The sequence below is a fragment of the Armigeres subalbatus genome, chromosome 2, assembly GCF_024139115.2.
Source record: "Armigeres subalbatus isolate Guangzhou_Male chromosome 2, GZ_Asu_2, whole genome shotgun sequence".
In the NCBI taxonomy this organism is placed as follows: Eukaryota; Metazoa; Arthropoda; class Insecta; order Diptera; family Culicidae; genus Armigeres; species Armigeres subalbatus.
Genome location: NC_085140.1, coordinates 263,266,780 through 263,286,767, shown reverse-complemented (window position 1 = coordinate 263,286,767; position 19,988 = coordinate 263,266,780). Strand labels below are relative to the sequence as shown.

Genomic DNA, 19,988 nt, shown 5'->3' with positions numbered 1-19,988 from the left:
GGAGAGTACATTGCTCCCATCTAAGAGTTAGTGATTAGTACCAAATCAATATTTGTGGGAACGGATGAAAGTGATGCTACTCTCATATAATAGTCTTGGCTTGTACCACCTACGAATTTGTGCGAACTGCTAAATGCTAATGCTAATGCTAATAGAAGAAAAACGGAAAACTATTCCGAGGAAATAGATGGCAAAATTGATGCTGACAAGCTGAAGGCCATGAGATAAGAAGACATACTCCCAATTTTAGGAGGTAACGTGTACAGCACCAGTCGAACGCAAAAGGGTGAAAAATATTAATAGCTGAAAAGCTTTTGCTAACAGTTGTAAGTAAGTACAATGTATCGCTCAATTTTAGTTGAAACCAACATTTACAAATTATTATTGATTTGTTCATAATCTTACTGGACAGCAAAGCCATGCCGACGAGAAATTTACCAAACATTGGGCATGCGCTAATATGCATATTGCATATCAAAGGTCAGTTTCATTCTTAGCAACCGTTGAATACAAAAATAAGTCTGTGAATTCCTAAACAAATTGCGAGTGACCAAAATTTAAGTGATGGGTGAAATAGTGCTTTACAATGAAAATACCGAATCTTCTGAGGACCTACAACATCGATGCCAACCATTTGTGAGTATCTAAATATTATCCCCTCTGAAAATATCTTCGTCATATACTCAGTCTTAATATTTCAGAAACTGGAATGGATCTTTGGGTTCAACCCACGAATTCCTATGGTTAATCTTACAACTAGCCGCGAAACAAAAGAGATGGTTATGTCTTCAGGAAATGCAATCATTTTCTACAAATTTGAGAATCAAGTGGAATCTATCCAAACTCTGGTTGGACATGTGAGTATGATGTATTTTCAAATTAATATAGGCAGAAAATTATTACAAACAATATTGCAGAAAAGCTGCATCAATACGATTTCCAGTGATGCTAGTGGTCGCTTCGTGGCGTCATCGGATAGCACATACTGTATCAATGTTTGGGACCGAGAGGCGGTCCCGGAAGGCACTCCGGTTGCAATTCGTACCATCTATGAACCATTCAAGACGAGCGAGATCAATACCGTGGGACTAAGTCACGATGCCAGATATCTGATCGCGGCTTGCAGTGGAATTCAACAGCAGCTAAAACTGTGGCAGTGGACAGTAGGAAACGATTGTCCAGACGGTTGAGACTGTTTTACACTGCTTTATTGTTATCATCATACGTTCAATTTATTTTCAGACTGCGTTACTTTACCGCCAAGATTGGGGAGAACGAAAAACATTAGATTTTGTGCCGATATCGGCAAGAAAAACTATTTCGTAGTCACGATGGAAAATGCCGTTGTCTTCGGTTATTTTGATTCTAAAAATCAGAAATTGCATATCGAAGTGCCGAAGAAACACGGTTTTCAGGATTATAACGATTCGGTTTTCGTGGACGACACACCCAGGGCAGTGTCTGTTACGGCAGCCGGTATGGCCATTATCTGGAGTGATGACAAGAAAATATCAACTCCTATAAAAAAGCAGTTCCTCAAGTACCTGCACCTGAAATATGCATCAATTAATGTCGTTAAGTGTTGCGATCAGAAATTAGTGACTGGCGACGACGATGGAGAAATTCGATTCTACGATATTCACATGAGGATATTGTATTGGTTCAAACAAGAAGACCCGGAACCAATTCGAACCATTTCCTTCAACATTCTGCCGAGGAAATATGTGCTGGATAACGTACAAGAACATTCGTCCGGTATTTCAACAATAATTTTAAACTAACGAGAATAATTTTCATCCATTGTATTGTTCTAGATGACACGGATGAGGAGGTGCTCTGCTATGATGCTCTTCCTCGAGATGTATCACTCGAGGGTAATCCGGTTATTATAAGAAATTTCATGATGGCCACGAAAACAGGACATCTTTTCGATGTAGATATAGTGCAGAACAAAATTCAAGAGTTGTACTATTCTTCCGGAAGCATTATCACTTCATTTGATGTGCATCCTGTCAAGTGAGTAGAAGGGAGTAATCAATTCCATAGAGTCAATTTTGTGTGCTAATTTAAGTTAGTTGTGCAAATGTACATACAATCATAAACAGTATACTATCTAATAGCTTTGGATTATATTTCCATAGAAATCAACTTTGTTCCTGTGATGGAAATGGTAAAATAACGGTATTTGACCTCAAAGAGAGGCAGGCAGTCATGAGCTTGAATGTTCCTATCCAAAGGACTCGCCGGGGTAGAATCACCGTTCTCAAATTTTCATCGTGTGGTAATAAGTGCAACTTGGCTGTTCCTACCATGATCACGAAAAATTTACCGTTCCACAGGAACATATCTTGTCGGTGGTGCTGAAAATGGCTACATATGGGTCATCAATCCTGCAACGATGATCATCAGTTCGGACAGTCCACTTCAATACAGCGTTGAAAAAATCAAATTTCTCAACTTTTCGCCTGATTCCAAGTATTTCATTTTTATAGTAACGGATTGTAAATACTTGCAGAAGTTCCTTTTTATAATTTGAATAATTTCAGGACGAGGAAGGATCCATAGGTTTACTTCACCGAGAATATGAATGCTGGAAACTAAAAGGAAAATGTGTGTCACACAAAGTTATAGATATCATATTTATCTCTAATGACAAATTCCTTACAATCGGCGAAGACAGGGTATGTTATTCGCAAGTAAAGTTAAACTACTTGTTAAAATTCTGTTACTTATTACAGCATTTGATTAAGTATGACATCGAGATGAACGACGGCTCTCGTACAGACTGCCTAATAATAATCGACCGTTACAAAATAGAACAATCAGGAAACTGCACGTCACTTCTAATGCTACCATTCGATAAACTATTGGTAGCAAACGATCAGTTCAAATTCAAACTGTTCAACATAAGTTCTTCGTGTACAATAATGCATACTTTTCTAGCACCTTTTCATGACGGGCCAATTCGCAATCTAGCTGTAAGTTACTATACGATTATTTATACACTTCGCCGTAACGTAATCGATTTTGTTTTCACAGCTTTTACCAGGGGATCATTTTTTCATGTTCATGGCTGATAAGAATATCTACATTCACCAGCTTCCAATCGATGGTAACCCGTTCAAATATTTGGGAACGTTTGCCCATCCAAAGAAATTGAAGGCTATGCGAAACATGAGCGATCAATTCGTATTCTGTTACGGAGAGGGAGATCACGGTATCAGTATGTGGAGGATCAATGCAATGTGAGTTGAAGGATATTTTTTCTAATTGTAAAGTAGCGCTTTTCAACATTTTTTCAGAGTGGCTCCCCATCAGCCTTGTGGCGCCCATTAAGTTTTATTGGCTTTGAAGCTCACAGCGAAGGTAGCTACTTGCTTTTTATTTGGCTTCTGTTCAAAAATGCATGTTTGGATTTTTCGAACAGAGTTCCAGTTCCTTAATTTATTCCGTAAGGTATATGACGCGGGCAGCAGGGACTACGTCCAAGGGCTTGACGCACAGGTAGGAAGGGAGGAAATGTATAGACCGGTCATCGGACCGGACGGTCTGCACACCGTATCGAATGACAACGGCCAACGATGCATAAACTTCGCAGCCTCCCGCGGAATGGTAGTCCAAAGCACTTTCTTTCCCCGCAAAAATATCCACAAGGCCACATGGAGATCACCTAACCAAGAAACGGAAAACCAAATCGACCACGTTCTAATCGACGGTAAATTCTTCTCCGACATCACGAACGTCCGCACTTAGCGCAGTGCGAATATTGAATCCGACCACTACCTCGTTGCAGTATGCCTGCGCTCAAAACTCTCGACAGTGTTCAACACACGTCGAAGTCGGACGCCGCGGCTTAACATTGGGCGGCTACAAGACGATAGACTAGCCCAAGAATACGCGCAGCAGCTGGAAGTGGCACTCCCAACGGCAGAGCAGCTAGGCGCAGCGTCTCTTGAAGATGGCTGGAGAGATATTCGATCCGCCATTGGTAGCACCGCTACCGCTGCACTTGGCACGGTACCCCCGGATCAGAGAAACGACTGGTATGACGGCGAATGTGAGCAGTTAGAAGAAGAGAAGAATGCAGCATGGGCGAGATTGCTGCAACACCGCACGAGGGCGACCGAGGCACGATATAAACAGGCGCGGTACAGACAAAACTCGATTTTCCGGAGAAAGATCGAGACCGTGAAGAGACGGAGCAACTGTACCGCGCTAATAACACACAAAAGTTCTATGAGAAGTTGAACCGTTCACGTAAGGGCCACGTGCCACAGCCTGATATGTGTAAGGACATAAACGGGAACCTTCTTACAAACGAGCGTGAGGTGATCCAAAGGTGGCGGCAGCACTACGAAGAACACCTGAATGGCGATGTGGCAGACGAAGATGGCGGTATGGTGATGGACCTGGGAGAACACGCGCAGGACATAATTATACCGGCTCCAGATCTCCAGGAAATCCAGGAGGAGATTGGCCGGCTGAAGAACTACAAAGCCCCTGGAGTTGACCAACTACCAGGAGAGCTATTTAAACACGGTGGTGAGGCACTGGCTAGAGCGTTGCACTGGGTGATTACCAAGATTTGGTAGGAGGAAGTTTTGCCGCAGGAGTGGATGGAAGGTGTCGTGTGTCCCATCTACAAAAAGGGCGATAAGCTGGATTGTAGCAACTACCGCGCAATCACATTGCTAAACGCCGCCTACAAGGTACTCTCCCAAATTTTATGCCGTCGACTAGCACCAATTGCAATTGCATTCAGGGGCATTCTCGAGTCCCTTCGAAACCCGCAGAGGGTTACGGCAAGGTGATGGTCTTTCGTGTCTGCTATTCAACATCGCTTTGGAAGGGGTAATACGAAGAGCAGGGATTAACACGAGTGGTACAATTTTCAATAAGTCCGTCCAGCTATTTGGCTTCGCCGACGACATAGCTATTATGGCACGTAACTTTGAGAAAATGGAGGAAGACTACATCAGACTGAAGAGGGAAGCCAAGCGGATCGGACTAGTCATCAACACGTTTAAGACGAAGTACATGATAGGAAGAGGTTCAAGAGAAGACAATGTGAGCCACCCACTGCGAGTTTGCATCGGTGGTGACGAAATCGAGGTGGTTTGTGTTCTTGGGCTCACTGGAGACTGCCGAAAAAGTGAGTAGTTCATCTTTATTTATTTCTTTATTTCGTCAACCGACGTAGACTAGTACAAATACATATACATGTTTTTTTTCTTCCGTAATGCTATAGTAGATTATGAAATACAATAAAAAACGTAAAAAAAATTTTTTTTTTGCTAGAGTTGTTTGTAATTATGAATTTAAATTGTTGAATTTCTTATGTTTGTTTTTTGAAAATATTGTTTAATGTTATTATGGTTTTTATTCCTGTCACGTTTTTTTTCTGCCCCGTTTTTTTTCATTCGGCTGATGAAATTTCCGGAAAAATGTGGTGATCCTAGTTCCAGTTCGGAAGATCGCGTGTGTTAGTGTCCAGAAATTTCAACAAGGACCAAGGTGTTTTCAAGACTATGGAGCGGGTACTGAAGAAAGACCTATCATCAAAGACATAACCCATATTTTGTGAGTCCGTTTCATGCTATGTTTTCTAATTGTATAATATCATGTATAATGGCAGGACCTGAATTATTGCGGTGCTATCCCGGGTGGAAACCGTGATGTTGACTTGTTTGAGGTAGGAGTGGGGGTGACTGGCGGGAATGGCAGGGGGTTGCACCGGGGTGTCATGGGAGTGTCGGGTTTTGCCATTAGAACAAACTAAAAACTTAAGATGTTGATAAGTTCTTGTTAATGGCAGGACCTGATATTTTTGTGATATTTCGGTTCAATTTTTGTTGTTTTCGCTTGTTATTTTTATTCTTGTTTCGGACGGGTTAGTGTCGTGTTTTGTTATCAATATCACGTTTTACTGTCAATGAACCATTATCGTCTACCCGGGATGGCTTGACTTAGCGCCTGCTTGAGGCAAGCGTATTTTGATATATTGCCTTATTCATGTCTTCTTATACTTCTTATGTTGAACATGAACATTTCTTCAGGTTCACTTTGGCACTTTGGCAGGTTTTTGTTAATTTATTTGGATTATTCAGTTGATATTTTAACCATATATACAATTGAAATACAGCAACAGTTCGCTAACTGGGCGCTTTTTGACTGGGCTGCTTTTTATTTGAGCGTTCCCCGGAAGATGGATTACTTTTAAAATGTGATAATAAGTTATGAGAATGTGTGTTCCCAGCCGATGAAGAACATAACATGAAGCTATTTGTTAAACAAATCTAACAAGACCAACGGTACTATACCTATATATTTGTATTTTATATGTGTACAGCACAATACAGTATTGGCATAATGGATCTATATCTCACTGAAAGCTAGAGTTTTTTGCTCATTCATCAAAGATTGGAAAAGGTTTAGTAGACATATGTACTTTTTATGAATTACGTACGCTTAACTAACGATTCAGACAAAATTCAATGATGCTTTACATAGCGTGTTGAAAAAGGCCGAAATCCGCGTTATGTGATTAATATATTTTCCATGAGTTAATTAAGTTTTTCTCCTGTTCACAAAAATGAATAAAAACTGTTTCAAACTGATTAACTGCTCATATTGTGTATTTGCAATCTGCAACATAACACGCATGGGGCACTTGAATCGTGATAGGCTGTGCTTAGTGGAATGATAATTTTGTTCACACTCAATGTAAAGGTATCTTAGTGCCATTCAGTCAGTTAATTTTCAATATCAGCGAAAATTTGATGAAATTAGGTATTTTGTTTTCTTTTGGTTTTCTATAAACAAATTTGAAATTTTAAAACAAAAGCTTTGAATAAATCTTATTATCTCTCCTTCAATGTTTATAGAACAAAAAAAGTTCCTCAAATCAATACGCCTTCTATACGACGAATGAATGATGTATGGAACAGAACATAATGGAACATGTACAAATCAACTTCAATTACACAGGGGAACAAAATTTAACCTTTTGCGGGTCCTCAGAACCAATTGATGTGTCGTCAGTAGATTTTGGCTCGCTGAATCCGAATCTGTCCTCAGATATGCTCTAACACGTCCAAATTTTGAGATATAGCTAAATTAATACCGCTAATTTGAAGAAATTGGCATTTTTCCAAGGACTGTCATGAAGTATATTAACATAATTTTAGGTCAATCAATACCCGAAACGGTAAAAGCACATCTGATCTAATGAATTTCCATCAGATTTGCACGTTACAATTGTTTTCTATTCGGTTTTACTTGAATTTAAGTTCAGTGAATTTAATTTAAAAATATTCCATGCAAGTTTGTTTCAAAAACTTGCATGCAAACGCCATCACCACCAGTTCGAAGCCACCAAAAATTCCACAACATGAGGCCAGAGGAACTGGGATAAAAAAAATGTTAAATGAAGTATATAGATGCTAGTCAGTTTGTAAATATATGTTTCATTGGACTTTTAATAAAATATCCACGTTTTTTTCATTTTATGCTCAACATTTCTCCTCCTCCTAAAATGTTATTCTGACCGATTTCTGGTTGTTTTTTTTTTCGATCGATCAACTTCCAATAACCACACGTAATCTGTTAACATGTTGCAATTGTGTTGTGCTCAAGGAATGTAAAATAACAACATTGCCAATGACAACAACATTGTCCTCTCTTGTAAATGTTGAGACAAACTCAACTCGCAATAAGCGTTTGTCCCAAACTGCAACATAATAGGACAATGATCGCCTGCCGTGCATTTTGAGAAGCAGTCGGTTTCCGATGATGTTTTTGGTTAAATAAGTATCAGTTAACATAGTTTAGACATTAACTTAACATGACATGATTTGTGTTTTACTTCTGAAATATACAAGTTATCGCAGTTTGAAAAGTTCACAACAATTACCTCTCCATGTTTGTTGCAAATAAAACGGAACGCAACAATGTCTTTATCCTCTGCAGATGAGGACAAAGAATTATCGCTATTCTCTTTTGTCGCTTGTTCTTTTTTTGCATTTTTCAGCGACAATTACATTCCTTGGTTGTGCTAGAATATAATGAGAACATGATGATCCATAAAGTTCCTTTCTTTTAATCAACAAGGAAAAAGATCGGAGTGTAATTTTAACGTATTCAAATCCTCTACTAGATCCCCTACCAGAGCATTCAAGCCACATTGACTAATAAAATACATTTCAGCACTCGGAAAATAAGTTGAAACTTAATTATTTTGTAACTTCATCGTAAATTCTCTCATTCATGCCGTTGTTTTGTTAAATTAGAAAAATATCAGAGTGCAGAATTGGCGGATCATCCAATCATATGCATATGCGGGTAACTGTAACATGTTGAACAGCACACAAGTGGAGCGGAGCCCAGGTTTTTTTTTCTGGCGCATAACTTTGCGTCTTAGCACATTACAAAGCTTGATAAAACTTGTGAACTTTTTCCTTTTTCAATGTTATAAGCTGATCATAGTTTAAAGAAATTGCATTGGGATTATTGCAACATCTCGCAGCATTTTCAAAGCGAATCAAATACAAAGTCCCCCACGCACGAGTAGGTTGTTGACGTTTTCCGGTTTCTGTTGCGTAGCCGTCAACATCGCTTCAGCTTGTATGCAATCATACACAAGAACGATCGAAAACCAACTTATCGATTCGTTGATTGATTTTGCTAATTCCGCCCAAATTTCTATCATAGGAATATTGGAATGATCATAAATAGCAGGAATAATCAAAATATATAGAACTGCGTACAGTTCTCGTACTTGCTTTATTCGAATGAGCATAATGAAGGAGCATAAATTGAATAATTAAATACACCATATCACTTGTGCAATAATTGAAAATTTATCGCGCCAGAGGAAATACAATATCATATTTGTCACTTGTCATAAGACGAGTTTATATAATCCCATTGAATTCAACCACTTAATTGTATCTTGACAGATACGTATTTCGACCTCAACAGTAAGGCCGTCTTCAGTGTCTCGTACTTGACTCGACTTCGACCAGGCTTGTACACAAGGTGGCTTGCATAAAACATATTTTTAAATAACTTTAACTAACTAAAATTGCAGATAAATCACTCTTATTATGTTTAACTTGTTCAAAATGCACCACATTTCGAAAGATTATATGTTTGTGATCCATTTTGGACCTTGATTGACTAGTAATTCTTTCTATAGGGTTAACGATGGCTGTTCCAAAATGCCCAAAATCATTGATTTTACGACATTTATTGAGGTATATCTTAAAATCTCGACGTGTTAGAGCAAATCTGAAGTCAGATTCGGATTCAGCGAGCAAAAATCTACTAGGGACACATTATTTGGTGTTAGGGACAAAATCTTGTTGAGCTGTGTTATTAGTGAATATGAATGAGCAAAAAACTTGGTTATATACTGTTTTGTTAGATTTAGAGTCCAGCAGAATACAAAACACTAGAGTCCTCCAAAAATTTATTCTCATTGTGTAGTTATATTCAGTGTCATTGTTAAGGATGTGAGTGGCTTCATCAGTGCTATGATTGCTCATTTGGGGTGGTTGATATATAAATATTCATCTTAAATGTAAAAATTGTGAATACGATACAGGTTTTCTCTTTTTAACTATCACATGCGATTTATTTGATGGTTTGTTGGAAGCTTTTTAGTTTTAAATTCACAATAGAACCACCACTGGAAAGGTCAAGCAAATGTATTTTAGGTAATTTTCTTTGTAGTTGCCAGACTTCGTTTATTCTTTTTAGACTGTTTTCACAACATCTATGGACTTTCTATTCATATTCGATGCACAAGACATTTTTCTTCTAGTAAATAAAATAAAATTATTAAAATTATTAAAAATATAGGGTTTTGAACATGCTTCTCTTTTTTTGCACTTAAAAATTCATTGAATGGTTCGTCATAGTAGGTGACGACTTATGTTGGCATTAATATTCCGGTCAAAATAATAAAAAGCTTTTTTTTTTCATATTATCGAAGTTGCATGGATCGCATCACTTACCAAGGTGAATCCTGATCCGTGTAACTACCTACCCCGCCCACTAATAAGAATCCCTCCTGTGGCAACTATGGAGATGCAAAGGTGATCTCGGTCTCTAGTAACAACAGATGTTACATCAACTATTCCTTTCCTTCCCTGATGACCGTAAGGACGTGGCCGCCGCCGTTATTGATCCTTCAATTACTGAACTCTCGATCTGTGCACATTGAGGTTGGAAAGCTTATCCCAAGCCCCAACTGTTGGTTCCCTGTGCAATTTCGATTGTTCTGGTCAATCACGGAGTAGCAACTACGAATTGTGCGGTCATCAAGCTCAAGCTCAAGCTCAATATTGTTTAATGTTATGCCGAGACACTGTTAAGTCAATAGCTTCGCAGTGTTGCTTATAAACAGCCATCATTCGGTTAAGAGGTCCAAATTTGGCATAATTTGTTCGGCGGTGGTTAGTGAAAAATAATGTCCTATGTCGAAGTAGCCGAGAAGGTATGTAAAAATTTAATTTCGACAAAATTTCAGTTGAGTCAACACGTTGAGATACTATATCGTTAACAAATGAAACCGTTGCAAACTCTCGACGCTGTTTCAATGTTTGTATGTTTATAAGCATGCAACGTGATTCATAAGATGGAAGAGGAAATGACGTCCAACCTAATTTACGAAGAGCGTATAGTAGAAATTGTTTTTGTACTGATTCTATTCTTTCTTCATGTGTGGTTAAGTAAGGCGACCATACAATGCTACAATACTCCAGTATGGATCGTACATAAGAAATATATAGTGTTTTGATTGTGTAGGGATCCTGAAAGTTGAAACATAAGCGCTTGATAAAGCCTAGCATATTATTAGCTTTGTGAATGATTGTGTTATAGTGATCAACAAAAGTTAGTTTTGAATCTAAAATCACTGCTAAATCCCTAACTCTTTCACTTCTTTCTACAGTTTTGTTTCTGGTGTTGTTTTGTATTTGGTGTTGTTCTTTTCTGCTGAATGATATGATGTTGCATTTCTTTACATTTAGTTGCAATAGGCTTTTTCTGCACCATGTATAAAACATCTGTATTTCATTCTGGAATACAATAATGTCGCCTTAATTTTTATTTCCATAAATAACTTTATGTCATCGGCATAAATTAAAAGCTTTATATTTTTGAGAATGAGGGAAATGTCATTTACATACAATATAAATAAAAGAGGGCCAAGATGGGAGCCTTGTGGAACTCCTGAAGTGACTTGAATGGGATTATATTTCTTTCTATTAAATTTAATTATTTGTTGCCGGTCTGTGAGGTAAGATTCAAGCCATCTAAGGAGTCCTGGCTCAATTCCATTTTTTTGCAATTTGAAGAGTAACAATGGAATGTCAATGCGATCAAACGCCTTGCTAAAGTCAGTGTACAGAGCTTCCACGTAGTTACCATTATCCATCGCATGTAGGGTATAATCAATGAATTCTATTAAATTTGTAGCGGTTGAGCGACCTTTAAAAAATCCGTGCTGTTTATTTGTAATTCTGTTTTTAAGTTGTGAAAATAATTTTTCATTAATAATGGATTCAAAAAGTTTGGGAATGCAAGAGATAATGGCTATTCCACGGTAATTACGAATGTCCGATTTTTTGCCCGATTTGAAGATGGGCACAAGGTAAGAGCTTTTCCATACCCTGGGAAAACTTCCGGATTCCAGTGACAATTTGAAGAGCCAAAATAAAGGTGCCGTCAGCTCTTTAGCCAGACTCTTCAAAAATACCGGTGGAATACCATCAGGGCCAGAGCCTTTAGATGCATCTATGTTTTTTAAAGCGTTTAGAATATCGTTTACCATGATCTGATTAACACCAATATCCCTAGCAAATTCTGGGACAGGCGCAAAAAAATCAAGGTCGCGATCTTGTTCCGAAAAGGTGGTGTATATTTCTTGGAAGAAATCTCCAAACAGATTACAGATGTCTTCCGAGGAATTACCGACGCGTTCATCTAGATACATGGATGAGGGAAAATTGTCTGATTTTAATTTTGATTTTACGTAATTGAAGAAGTTCTTTGGGCATGACTTTATTTCGTTTTCTGTTTTCGTATTATACTCTTCAAATGCTACATCAATTGCTAGTTTTAATTGATCGCAGATGTCTAAATATTTTTCCAAATTTTCATTCGAATTGTCTAGTGCGAAGTGCGCAGTGAGACGTCTCACTTCTCACTTCTTACAGTGAGAAGTACGAAGTGAGTTCAGAAAAATGACATGTTCGGCCCAATGACCAATTCTGCCAAATATCCTGTTCGGTCAAATAACCTATTCAGCCAAATGATCTGTTTGGCCAAATAACCTATTCGGCTAAATATCCTTTTTGGCCAAATGTCTTGTTCGACCAATTGTCCTATTCGGCCAAATGTCCTATTCGGCCAAGTGTCCTATTCGGCCAAATGTCCTATTCGACCAAATGTCCTATTCGGCCAAATGTCCTATTCTGCCAAATGACTTTTTCGGCCAAATGGCTTTCGGCCGAATGGGTTTCGGTCAAATGACCCTTCTACATGACAAAATTTGCGGGCAGCAGGGACTATGTCCAACGGTTTGACGATCCCTCCCCAGGCCATCTGCAAATTGTGGTGCTAAACGGATAGGACTAGGCATCAACACGTCGAAGACGAAGTACATGATAGGAAGAGGCTCAAGAGAGAATGTATTGGTGGTGACGAAATCGAGGTGGTAGAAGAATTCGTATAATTGGCCTCACTGGTGACCTCCGATAACGATACCAGCAGAGAAATTCGTAGACGCATCATGGATGGAAATCGTACGTACTTTGGACTCCGCAAAACACTCCGATCGAATAGAGTTCGCCGCCGTACCAAACTGACTATCTGCAAAACGCTTATTAGACCGGTAATTCTCTACGAACACAAGACCTGGACGATGCTCGTGGAGGACCAACGCGCAGAGTTTTTGTAAGGAAAGTGCTGCGTACCATCTAAGGTGGGGTGCAGATGGAGGACGGTACGTGGAGGAGGCGAATGAACCACGAGTTGCATGAGCTGTTTTGAAAACCATCCATCGTTCACACCTGCGGTGGGCCGGGCACGTAACTAAAATGTCGGACAATAATCCGGTGAAAATTGTTCTCGACAACGATCGAACGGGAACAATAAGGCGAGGTGCACAGCAGGAAAGGTGGATCGATCAGGTGGAGGACGATTTGCGGACCCTCTGCAGACTGCGTGGTTGGCGACATGCAGCTATGCTCCGAGCTGAATGGACAAGACTTTTATGTACAGCACAGGCCACTCCTGCCTTAGTCTGGTAATAAATAAATAAATGGGGGTTGGAATCAGCGTTGGCTGGATATACTGGAAGTAACAGACGTCTTCTGCCTTTTGTAGTGGCATCAAATGTCGCAAATGAGACGTTGCAGTTTCACAAAGATCAATCCAATACACTCAGTGGAATAAAAACACCTTCGCACTTTAAAAGATATTCTCATAAATGTCCATGACTGTATGGACTGGAGCTGACTTGTGTAGCACTCGGTCATGAGAATCCAACATTATGCATCTGAGCTAAGTCATTCCCGGTGGTTCAAGCAAAATCACCTAATAATGTAAACGGAGTGGTTGGTACGAGATGTCCCCGGCCTAATTGTACGTTGTACGTATATTTTGTCAAGTATATTTATTTATTACCAGACTAAGGCCGGAGTGGTCTGTGCAGTACATAAAAATCTTCTCCCACCGCAGTCCATCATTGATGGTTCGCAGCACTTTCCTTTCGAAAACTCCCAGCGCGCGCGTTATTCCTCCACGAACATCGTCCAGGTCTCGTGTCCGTAGAGAACTACCGGTCTAATAAGCGTTTTGCAGATAGTCAGTTTAGTACGGCGGCGAACTCTGTTCGATCGGAGCGTTTTGCGGAGGCCAATGTACATTAGAGTGATTCAAATTTTGACTTTTTTGCTCCCCTATGCTCAAACGATTGTATTTACCATTTTAATAGACTTCCTAAATTTTTAGCTAATTTGGATGTAATTTGAATGTGCACGCCTCATTTGAAGTTAGTATAGAAATTACTATGGAAATCGCTACTTATGTGAAAGACCGTTCCGTGAGGTGGCCCATAAACTAATTGAATATAATCAACGCGTCGACTTCATAGAACACTTTATAAACTGAAAGTCAGGTGTTGTTGCGAAGCTACATATTTGACTTTTGTAAGTAAAGCTATAAAGAAAACAAAAAATGCTCATTATTGATATTGATGTTATTCTTTTACGTGTTAAAATGAATTTCCCGCGATTCAGTATTTTATTAATAGCTCTTGTTGCCAGTGTCAAATCGTTTCGCAACAAAAACGATCGGTTCCTGTGCTAAATTTTATATTTTGCCAATGTATTCATATATTTTTAGAGCCTAATGGGCAACGTTGCAGAACGATTTTTTTACAAAAGTTACTGGATTCATATTAATTTTCATACGAACTTCAAACTGTTCGTGCTCAGTCAAATTACAACCAAACTAGCTAAAAATTTAGGAGGATTATTAAAATAGCAAATGTCATCGATTAAGCATAGGGGAGCGAAAAAGTCAAAATTTGAATCACTCTAATGCACATACGACTTCCTTCCATGATGCGTCTCCGAATTTCTCTGCTGGTATTGTTATCGGAGGCCACCAGTGAGCCCAAGTACACGAATTCTTCAACCACCTCGATTTCGTCAACACCAATACAAACTCGTGGTGGGTGGCTTACGTTGTCCTCTCTTGAACCTCTTCCTATCATGTGAAAATCGTAATCGTGTCGATCCCTGCCCTTCGTATTACTCCCTCCAAAGCGATGTTGAACAGCAAACACGAAAGACCATGACCTTGCCGTATCCTCTGCGCGTTTCAAAGGGGTACGAGAATGCCCCTGAAACTCGAATTATGCACATCACCCGATCCATCGTCGCACTGATCAACCGTATTAGTTTATCATGAGATCCGTATTCGTGGATTAGCTGCCATAGCTGGTCCTGAACTCTATTGCAATTGGTGTTAGTCGGCGGCATACAATTTGGGAGAATACCTTGTAGGCGTCGTTCAGCAATGTATTTGCGCGGTAGTTGCTATAATACAGCTTATCACCCTTTTTGTAGATGGAACACACGACACCTTCCATTCACTCCTCCGGTAGAACCTCATCCTACCAAACCTTGGTAATTACCCAGTGCAGCGCTCTAGCCAGTGCCTCACTGGTAGTTAGTCAACTCCAAGGCTTTGTTGTTTTACAGCCGCCCGATCTTCTCCTGGATTTCCTGGAGATTCGAAGCCGGAAGTCGTATGTCCTGCGCGCGTGCTCCCAGGTTCATTACCATACCGCCACCGTTGTCTGCCACATCGCCATTCAGGTGCTTTTCGTAGTGCTGCCGCCACATTTGGATCACCTCACGCTCGTTTGTAAGAAGATTCCCATTTGTCCTTTATTCGTCGCCTTGGTTGTTGCTGATTGTGTCGAGTCGTATTGTCTTCTATGTCATTCGTAATGATTGTTTTTAAAGGCGGCTTATTATGCCTGCGCAAACCTCCTGTCTCGTTGGAGGGCCGTCGTGTCATGTCTGTTTAGCGTCCCACCTAACACAAGGAGTTGGACTTGTGCGCTTTGAGCGGCACACGGTCGCTTTGGCGGAGCCTACTGGCGGACACATGCAGCTTTTTATAGAAGTTTAACCTACCACATCCTAGACAGGCACCACAGCTCGCAAATGGCCTGGGGAGGGATCGTCAAGCCCTTGGACAAAGTCCCTGCTGCCCGATTCCAACCCCGAGCAGCCTACTATTACATCGTCCAACAATTCTAACGATTGCCTGCTGATCATTGGATCTATTTCTTTCAGTGAATTACCTGCTCATGCATTGCGCATCTATGTACATACAACCAGAATGTGCGTGGGCTACGTACTAAGGTTGACTCTTTCTTTCTGGCTGCTAGTGAGTGTGCCTATGACGTAATTGTTTTGACGGAAACTTTTTTTTTGTCTTTATTAAGGAGACTTTCAGCCCGAGGCTTGCTCGCCTCCGATGACGGAAACTTGGCTAGACGAAGAAATACTCGGCTTACAGCTATTCGGTCCTGTTTGCTGTTTAACGTACAGACCGTAATTCAGCTAACAGTACTAAGTCTCGCGGAGGAGGAGTTTTAAAAGAAGTATCAACACGATGGAATAGCAAAAGCTAACCTCATTTTCAAACTATTTAGACTTCCGGGGCCTTCATTGCCTAAAATCTCTGTACTGCTCTCTAGTTCCTTTTATCCTTGAAGTCTGGGCCCTTATCTTAGCGCCTGGATCTTAATCCCTACCATGGAAGGATTCCGCTTATCTTCCCGCATGTGAGGAATGATGTAGACTATTTTACTTGGTATTTAGGCTTATGCTGCGTCTCGTATGAGGTGAGGCGTTTCGAATAAAGTGACAATACATTGTCGATACCTCCCATTTAAATTACATGGTCGTCTCACGTGAGACGTGTCGAAATCGACAATTCTCGAGTCATTCGAGACGCAGAATAAGCACAATTGACATTCCTGAAATAAGAAGGAAAAGATCGCAAGTTGCCTTCGTCGCCAAAATCGTAACAGGCGAAATTGACTCTCCGGAACTTCTCATGAGGTTAAATATTTATGCCCTTGGAACGAACAATGCGTCAACGAGATTTCCTGCACCTTTCTCCACGTAATCGACTGTATGGCATGAATGAACTTTTCCGTGCTGCTGCGGCGGCTGTTAACAGCATTTATGGATGATACATCTAACCATGGCGAGATAACATTTACATAATTAGGGGTCACGACTAAGGTACCTGCCAGAGTAGACACGTCTACGCGACGTCGCGCGAAAACTGCACGCAAGGAAAAAATAATCATTAGGCCGCACCCTAATACAGAATTTCATACAGGTTTAATACAACAAGTACGACGAAGAGAGGAGGGGTTGAAAATCAGCATTTGCGCGTGACGTACATACCTTATGGATCTTCAGTGTATTCTACACCAACATTTGAAAAGGGCGCAACAGCCAAAATTCATTCCTTCTGATTCTTTGACTACATAACTACATAAGCTATTGTCTATGCGAGTCATCGCTAGAACGTCGCTGGACCGTCGCGTCGCTCAACCAGCGAGCGCTTTTCAGTTTGGTGCTGCAGCGACGCACTGAATTTGCCAGCGTCGCTGGAGCACTTACTGGAAATGGTCGCCAGCGACCAGCGACGTTTCAGTCGAGCGACGTAGTTGAGACAAGTTCCTACATGTTCTTGGTTCTATCTGCATCGACAATATATATGTGGACGAAAAATCAGAAGGAATAAATTTTGACTGTTACGCCCTTTTCAAATGTTGGTCTAGTATTGTTCTTGAAGAGGAAGCTGGATTTAATCTCGGACCGAAAGTTTCTTTAATGATTTTAAAAAAGCTGGTTGTACCGTTTTGATTCAAATTCCGAACATGACTTATATTCCGAACGCTGGCGTCTTAGCGCCCTAAAACTAAAACTTCTTTTAATGGGATTCGTTAAAAAGATTTGTTCGTCCGTAAAACAAGAATAGGGGTGAATAATAATTTAGTATGTTCGAATTTAATTTCAGTCCACTGATCGAAAACCAAAAACATTCTGGGTCCGGCTTGAATCCTTATTGTTCGCTTTTACCTGGTGGAAAAAATGGTTGTTATGTGAAGGAGATGCTGAGTCTATTCTTCTACAACCAAATTTCGCCCAAACATAACGAGGAAGATACGGACATTTCGGTAGGTATTGCATTTTATTTAAATATTTTTGAGTGATCTAAGGACAAATAGTAATGGCGTTGTAGCTTCTTATCGTGCGGAGATACAAAAAAATGATAGGAAAGGCTTTTATCTATAGCCAGGCGTACACAGGATCGTGCAGCACGATTTACGGGAACGAAAATGAAAGTAATAAACGCGCCGATTGAAAGAATACTTTTTATTCAGAAAACGTATACGTCCGTTATTTACAAATGTCACGCAATCACTGACTTTCTTCTCTACATGAGTTATTCTCTTCAGGAGGCAGTGTTGCCACATAGTCCCCTTCCAGTTACACCATGAATCGTACTCTGTGACCTGCTGGAGTAACTTTAATTTTCCTGTTATCGTCATAATCGTTCTCCATTTCCGAGTTGTAGATGTATGCAGGCTTGACACGATCCAACGAGATCCTCTGTTTCTTTCCTTTTATGAAAACTAGCACGGATTTATCATTCCGCTCGATGACTTCGAATGGACCATCATATGGGTGCTGCAATGCGCGCCTGACGGTATCGACTCGTACAAAAACATGCTTACAGGTTTTCAAATCATTGGGTATGAACACGTGTTGTTTAGCATGGTTTCTATTTCCGATCGGTCCAACTTGTTGAATCAACTGCCGCAACGTTTTAACAAACTCGGTGCGATCTATGTCCTTGGAAGCGGTGTCGTAGAATTCTCCCGGTATTCGAATTGGCTGTCCGTAAATCATCTCTGCGACTGAACAGTTGATATCCTCTCTTACGGCTGATCGCAGACCCAGTAAAATTAATGGCAATTTATCACACCAGTGTTTAGCGTCCACACACATGATGGCTGCCTTAAGGGTCCGATGGAATCTTTCTACCAATCCGTTGGCTTGGGGGTGGTAAGCAGTAGTTCGTACGCGATGTGTTCCAAAAACTCGAGTCATTTCCAAAAACAGCTCCGATTCGAACTGTCGCCCTTGGTCGGTGGATATAATCTCTGGTACACCAAATCGAGATACCCACACATTGCAAAATGCCTTTGCTACTGTTTCGGCGAGCATATCCGGTAATGGTACAGCTTCTGGCCATCGGCTGTACCGGTCGATCATCGTTAACAAGTATTTGTTTCCGCCAGATGTTGGCAATGGGCCGACCAGATCGATATGTACATGTTTGAAGCGACTGTTCGGAAGATTGAATTCTTTTAATGGCGATATTGTGTGTCGTTGAATTTTTGATCGTTGACATTCAATACATGATCTAACGAAATGTCCTACATCACGATTTACAGATGGCCAAACAAAGCTCTTCAATACTAACTTTCTCGTACCGCGAACTCCTGGATGTGATAGACAAAAGATATTTTAGTTACTAGATAAAGATTGTCGCTGTCGTCGCTGTCCGGAACATCTTTTGCTGGCGAGGATAGGGGAGCTAAATGTCAAAGAAGGAAAATCCATACGATTTGACAGGTATGTACCACACATGTTTCGGACAGCAGAACAAAGGGAACAGTAGCGACAATCTTTATCTAGTAACTAAAATATCTTTTGATAGACTGTGTATAATTTTCAAAACATGCTCCCTATGTTGCTTGGATACGAATGGCCTCATTCGATTGTTTCTTACGTCGCAGTAGACGGGCTGGTCGAAGCTTTCGATTTGCTTCAATTCGAGAATCAACGATGTTTTCTTAGCATTTAAGAGCTGCTTCAACTCCTCGTCGTCATTTTGCGATTCTGCTATTGCTGCAAAATTTATTACCAATGGCATAGTAACTACACTTACCCTGGAAAGCGCGTCTGCTGCAAAGTTGTTTTTGCCACTTATGTGACGAATGTCTTTGGTGAAACTTGATATGTACTCCAGGTAACGTTGTTCGTGTGGCAAATGGTTTGATGAAGAGTTCAAGGCGTACGTTAAAGGTCGATGATCGGTGTAGATGACGAAGTTCCTACCCTCAACCAGATGCCGAAAATACTTGACGGCTAACTTCATAGCGGTAAGCTCACGTCCGAAAACCGAATATTTTCTCTGTGAAGGCGAAAATTTTATCGAAAAAAATCCAATTGGCCTCCAGGCTCCACTCATTCATTCATTTATTTAGTTAACATCTAAACAGATAACACTGAATCAACAATTTGACGCCACAATGCACGGTTCGAGGCCGCATCTCTCCATCCTCGGATACGCCCCACGCTCGCCAAGTC

The 19,988-nt window shown here is 40.4% G+C and overlaps 2 protein-coding genes across 2 annotated transcripts in view; one reads left to right on the top strand and one right to left on the bottom strand.

Annotated features, from left to right (window-relative positions):
* Positions 1-85: 85 nt before the first annotated feature.
* Positions 86-19,988, top strand: part of LOC134212169 (cilia- and flagella-associated protein 251-like) — a 26,569-nt gene continuing 6,666 nt past the window's right edge. The window contains exons 1-12 of the mRNA XM_062689788.1: positions 86-330; positions 413-636; positions 702-857; positions 918-1,185; positions 1,243-1,755; positions 1,815-2,016; positions 2,142-2,281; positions 2,340-2,491; positions 2,547-2,681; positions 2,739-2,978; positions 3,040-3,245; positions 17,626-17,785. Coding sequence (XP_062545772.1) covers positions 565-636; positions 702-857; positions 918-1,185; positions 1,243-1,755; positions 1,815-2,016; positions 2,142-2,281; positions 2,340-2,491; positions 2,547-2,681; positions 2,739-2,978; positions 3,040-3,245; positions 17,626-17,785 — 2,244 coding nt within the window. The 5' untranslated portion in view covers positions 86-330; positions 413-564. The remainder of the gene's footprint in view (positions 331-412; positions 637-701; positions 858-917; positions 1,186-1,242; positions 1,756-1,814; positions 2,017-2,141; positions 2,282-2,339; positions 2,492-2,546; positions 2,682-2,738; positions 2,979-3,039; positions 3,246-17,625; positions 17,786-19,988) is intronic.
* LOC134216025 (uncharacterized) lies at positions 18,099-19,114 on the bottom strand. Its single transcript, XM_062695061.1, has one exon. The coding sequence runs from the start codon at positions 18,885-18,887 to the stop codon at positions 18,099-18,101; it is 789 nt and encodes a 262-aa protein (XP_062551045.1). The 5' UTR covers positions 18,888-19,114.